The 5,343-nt window shown below is 52.8% G+C and overlaps 1 protein-coding gene across 3 annotated transcripts in view; it reads left to right on the top strand.

The window, feature by feature from the left end:
* Window positions 1-609: 609 nt before the first annotated feature.
* DYRK2 (dual specificity tyrosine phosphorylation regulated kinase 2) overlaps window positions 610-5,343 on the top strand; it is a 29,311-nt gene continuing 24,577 nt past the window's right edge. The window contains exons 1-2 of one of the 3 annotated variants that reach the window (XM_081211642.1): window positions 610-828; window positions 1,788-1,933. In XM_081211642.1, the coding sequence (XP_081067768.1) occupies window positions 747-828; window positions 1,788-1,933 (228 nt within the window). In that variant the 5' untranslated portion in view covers window positions 610-746. Of the gene's footprint in view, window positions 829-1,787; window positions 1,934-2,163; window positions 2,300-5,343 lie in introns of those variants that run through there. The other 2 variants (XM_081211644.1, XM_081211643.1) reach the window with 2 other exon arrangements.

Below are 5,343 nucleotides of genomic sequence, written 5' to 3'. Positions count from 1 at the left end.
CGAGGCGAGAGGGCAGGGAGGACATCGGGCTGCTGCTGCTGCTGCTAACCCCCCTCCCTCCCTCCCTCTCCGGCGGGGTGGAGACTGCTGCTCCTCCCGCCTCAGTTTTCTTTCGCCCGCCCCGCGACGACGACGACGCGGCCTGTTGGGTTTTTCTTTGAAAGTGAAAGCGCCCCGGGCGCGCAGAGGCGGCGGGAAGGGCTTGCGCGGCTGCGTTAGACGGGAAGGAGGAGAAGAAGGGGGAGCGGGGGGCGGAGATTGCAGCCCCCCCTCGCACTCAGGGCGGGCTTGGTTTGTTCCTGTCGCTGAGAGGAGCGAGGAGGCGGAGGAGGGGGGGATTCTCGCCGCCGCCGTTCCCTGACGCGAAGGGACTCGGGGATCCTGGAAACTGGCGGGGTGATGTGTTTGGGCCGGGGGGCGGCGGCGGCGCTTTTGCTGCTGCCGCCGCCTCTGTTGCCGCTGGAGAAAGGAGGCGACGACGACGAAGAGGAAGAGGAGAAAGACAAGGGGGCTCGGGCCAGGGGGGGCCGTTGCCCGGCGGGCCCGGGCTTGGGGCGGGGGAGACGGATGCCGCGGAGCAGCGCGCGGCTGCGGGGTGTCGTGGTTGCCGCCGCCACAGCCGCCGGCGAGGAGAAGGGTCGGAGAGGCCGAGGCGGAGCAGAGGAGGCAAAGATCAGGAGGAGCCGCCGCCGCGGCAGCAGCAACAGCAGCAGCCCTGAAATGTCTTCCCCTCTCCTCCAGCGGCCATGTTAACCACCAGGAAACCTTCTGCCAGTGCTGCCGGGGCTGCGGGAGCCGGCGGAGCCGCGGCTGCTTCGTGCCCAGCCGGTAAGGAGGACGAGGCGTGGGCACAGGAGCGAACCGCTTTCACTTACCGCTGCCCCTTTGCCCCCCCCCCCCCGCCCAGGCCGAGCGCTGCAGACCGAGCCCTAGCGGGTGCGCGCTTCATCCTTTCTCTTCAGCAGCTCCTCCAAAAGTGGTCGTGTGCGGGGAAGACACGTCTCTGCACGTTGCTGCTGCTCTGTCTCTCCCCTCCGCCCCATCAAAGTCTTCCTGCGCTCGGCCTGGGAAGCGTCTCGCAAGTCAGCGAGCTTTTCTCTCCCGAACCGGGAAGTTTGGGTCAGTTCGCAAGTGGGGAAGGGCAACTCGAGCACGACGGGGTGTGGGTGGGTGTTTATATTTTTCCCAGAGAAAGGGCTGCCTTGAAAGCGGGAGGGGAGAGTTCCTGTCCTCCCGATTCCGGACTGATAATCGGGGTGGGGAGACCGAGGTGATGGTGCTGTTTCTGGGGAGAGGGTTGGTCTAGTTGCCTCGAGGCAGAGGCGAGAGGTTGGGAAACGGATTGGAGGCGCTAATTCCTGCCCTCCTCTTCACAGCCAGACAGACGGTGCGGGGAGGGAGGGGGGATTGCGCCGAGCAAATCCAGTTTGGCTCCCCACTTATGCTCCTAATGGTTGTGGGTTAATCGCGGATGAAAGGTTTAACTGGGTTAACGAGCGATGGCCACCGCTCTCATTAGCCCTCTGCGCTCCCGGACTCCTCTCGGCGCGTGTGCTCTGGCGGTGGCGGTGCCACGTTTGTGGATTAGCCCCTCATGATCCCGCAAACAGTATTGCGATGGCAGCAGGCGGGGGGAGCAGAGGAGGAGGGGCGCTGGTGGGGAGGGGGCTCCTTCGGCTCCCTTTCCCATCTCCTGAGCCACTTTCCCCTGCCTTTGAACCGAAGCCTGCTCGACCTCGCTCGGCTCTCCGCGGCGCTCAGCAGCTCTCTTCTCCCTTCCTCCGCAGGCAGCCGGGGAGGAGGCGACAGCGCCCGCCAGTTCCAGCCTTCCCCGGGGATCGGGGCCGGAGGGGCCTCCCGGGCGGGCGCGGGGACCGGGCCGCCATCCCCCATCGCTTTGCCGCCGCTCAAGCCCAGCAGCGCCGCCCACACGGTGAGATGGAGACACGGGGTGGGGAGTTGGGTGGGTTGGTGGGGGGGCTGGATTTATTATTTGCAATGGGAAGTGAAGCCTGTCAGCCCTTAACCCCTCCAGCTTAGTCCTCTCCATTCTCAAAATACTGTGCCAGCCTCTCCTAAGCCTCCCCCCTCCACCAGACACCCCCCCCCATTGCTCCTCCTCTCCCGAGTATTAATAGCAATAAATGTGCTAGGTACAGTCAGGCTGCCAACCAGCCTGTCTGAGTGGGATCTGTGAATGAGCCGAGGAAGGACACCGGCTGAGCATGGAGGAGCCCTATTAATTATCCACAGCATGTCTCAACACGTCTTGGTCCTGTTACCGGTCTGGTTTCAACAGGTAATTCTGTGGAGATGGGAAAGAGGAGGGAGAAGGCAACTTTCCCAGCTGCTTAGGGATCTTGCCCTCATTGAATCTTCCCTGTGGCACCGTGGGCCACTTAGATAATGTTAGGCTCTGGGTTTAATGGTCTCACGCCCCTCCCTCCCACCGCCACTCTCCAGGTGGCAATGTGTGTTTTTTCACTTGCTCCAAATTTGTGGCAAGCCAGGCTTTGCTTCATGTAAGTGGGTGGGTGGGGGTGCTGTTTGTTCCTCTGCTGGGTGGAGGAGTCTGGAGAGCACCACTGTGTGATGAGGTGGAGGTGGAAGAGCGGTCAGGTCAGGTCACCTGTGGCGTGAGTCATGTCAGTGTGCTTCTATCACATCTGCTGTGGCCACTTTTCCCAGTGCAAGCAACAAGTGTCTTCCCCGGTGGGTTAGTTTGCTGGAGCTGTCCCTGAAGCTGCCCTATGAGACGTGGGTTTCTATAAGTGGGAGACTTTTGTCTACTTAACCTGCAAACCTGGGGCATGAACTGCATCCCAGTCTGTGCTCCACAGATTTCAAACAACAGGAGAGTAAAAGAATCTACTCTGCCAGTCACCATTGTGTGGAGGGCAGTCCTTGTGTTTTTACTGAGAGGAGTCACTGTGGGTTTGGGTGCTGCAATGCTTTCTAGGGCTTCCTTTCTCTTCATAAGGCAGACCCCCCTTCACGCTTCAGCCATGGTTGAATGAGTGTCTGGAGAAAAGAGGCAGAAACAGCTTTGGAAAGTAGGCTAACCACTTCATCACTGAAGAGTGGCCTTCTTTCTCAGTCTAAAAAATTAAGTTTCCCCTCCTAATTATCAGAACTTTTCGGATAGATTGCCCATTCCTAGTGGAACAGCAGGGCCACTAAGTGGGTGAGAGAATGGCATTGTGATTGTAAACACAGTTAAATTAGGCAAATGGGTGTTATCTGGTGGAATTACTTACAGGGCTATGGTTTCTCACCTTATCTTCCAGTTGTAGCTAATCTGTTGGGATGCAATCTCCCAAACTTGATGATTATGAAGGGTGGAGAAAGATTGTCCGTCAGGCCAGAAATAACCTGTATAAAGGTGGTGTAGCAGCAGCACTGAACCTGAAAAAGAAAAGTAACGCTCATTTCCATGAAAGCTCTGGTCCTCTATACTCCTTTGATGTAGCAATTGCATTTTGGGAATTTAAAAAACTTTTTAAAGGTATGACTGATGCGATTTCTTAGATGTAAGATAAATTGTGGGTGGGTGGTGCTTAATTTCTGCAAACAAACGAAAACATTGCAGGGCTTACATTGGGCTGCAAGTCTTTGACCTGGAGATCCCTTTCCTCCCAGATATGTGTAATGCTAGTGGCTGTGGCCAGAGGAGAAAAGGAAGCATATGTTCAGAGACAGTATTCTTGTAATAGACATACCTCATTTTTAGAGTGATTCCTAATACTGAAAATCAATTCCAAAGCCAAACCTGGTCCAATTAAGACCTGATGCAAGGGAGGACATATCCACATTTGGACATCAGCATTGCACTTCCAGTGTTCCAGTGTCATTAAGATGATCATTCAATGGCCTTAAATATACATGTATTACATCAAGAAGGATGCATACATGTTATATGGTAGTGGATGCATGCAAGCAAGCAGTGTGACTTGCGTGTAGTATGGTGGTTGCAGATAGTGGGGAATATTGTATATTTCACATAGTAAGTGTTGCCGTGCAAAAATACATGTTGATTATGCTCAAATCCTGAGCAAGGGCTACCTTTTATTTAGAAGTGCCTGTAGACCAAAACATTTCAGGTCCATTTAACTTTCCTGAAGGTGAAAAGGAGTGAAATGGCTGGATGCAGTGTTAGGTCAGGGGAAAGCATGTGGAAATTTGCATTTTCCTTTGCTTTTTCTCCCATGGATTTGCAATGACTAAAAGGTTCGACCATAAGGGGCTCTTCGAGTGGTTGAAGATCTTTCCGGTGGGTCTGGATTCTCCTTGATGACAACAATCTGATCCCACCTACATATGTTTTCTCCAGCCTTGCAAAGTTGGAAAGGTTGATACCACACAGGGAGAGGTACAACTTCCCCCTTGAATAAAGCTAACCCATGAATTCAATAATCCCCTTCTTAAAAGAAAATACAATCCTCAAAAGAGAATCTGCTGTCACTCTTTTTACTCAATAGGTTATTAATGGTCTGCATTCAAATTCTCCTACAGTTTTGTCCCTTTAGCAGACTTGATCCTAGTTTGATTTTACCCATAGAATAATATGAGAGTCTGAAGCCAGAGATGGGAGATTTCTCAAATGCCTAAGTGATCTCATATGGGGAAGTGCTGTTTGCCTTAAAAGAAGCTTTGGCTTGTGCTCTGTATTTATGGCAACCTGTGTTGCTAAGCAGATGGACGACTGTGTGTTATGAGTGGAGCTTTCTCAGACGATATGGCTTTGTTCCCTCCCCCAACACTTCTATTGCACTGAAAGTCTCTGATCACAGAGTTTTTTTATCCTGTATGAGGGGCTGTCACTCACTTTCCTTTAAGATTATTTGCTTCTAGTGTTCTCTTTCAGTCCAGCTGTTTTCTTTCCTGACCTGATCCTGTGTTTAGCACCCTGTGTTTGGCCTTGGGTAGCTGGCGTTCAGAATCCTGTTCAACCATAAAACTCAGTAGGTGGTCATTAACTAGTCTCTCTTGGCCTCAGCCCCATCTGTAAAATGGAAATGAAAGCCCACTGGGATATTGTGATTAAAAGCACTTCACTTATTTTAAAGAAACTTTGTAAGTGAATGATAACAATGGCACAACATCTATTCTCCAATCTGAAGCGAATATGATTTCCCTTGCCTGTTTGCTTAGAGCAACATGCCCTCCCACTCTCACAACATTTACCTGTGAACATTACCTGTTTTCACTTTCCTTAAGTTCACTCCCCTCTGCTGTTAGTCATGCAGTTTAGTGCCTTTCTCCAACTCCTGGGAAACTTTGGCCCATTTCGTTGTCACCACACCCAGCAATTCTAATCTCTTTCAGATTCCTCTGCAGGCATGT

The sequence above is a fragment of the Podarcis bocagei genome, assembly GCF_964188305.1.
Source record: "Podarcis bocagei genome assembly, chromosome: 10".
Taxonomy (NCBI): domain Eukaryota; kingdom Metazoa; phylum Chordata; class Lepidosauria; order Squamata; family Lacertidae; genus Podarcis; species Podarcis bocagei.
Note: the sequence above shows the minus strand (reverse complement) of the source record. Positions and strands in the feature narration are given on the sequence as shown.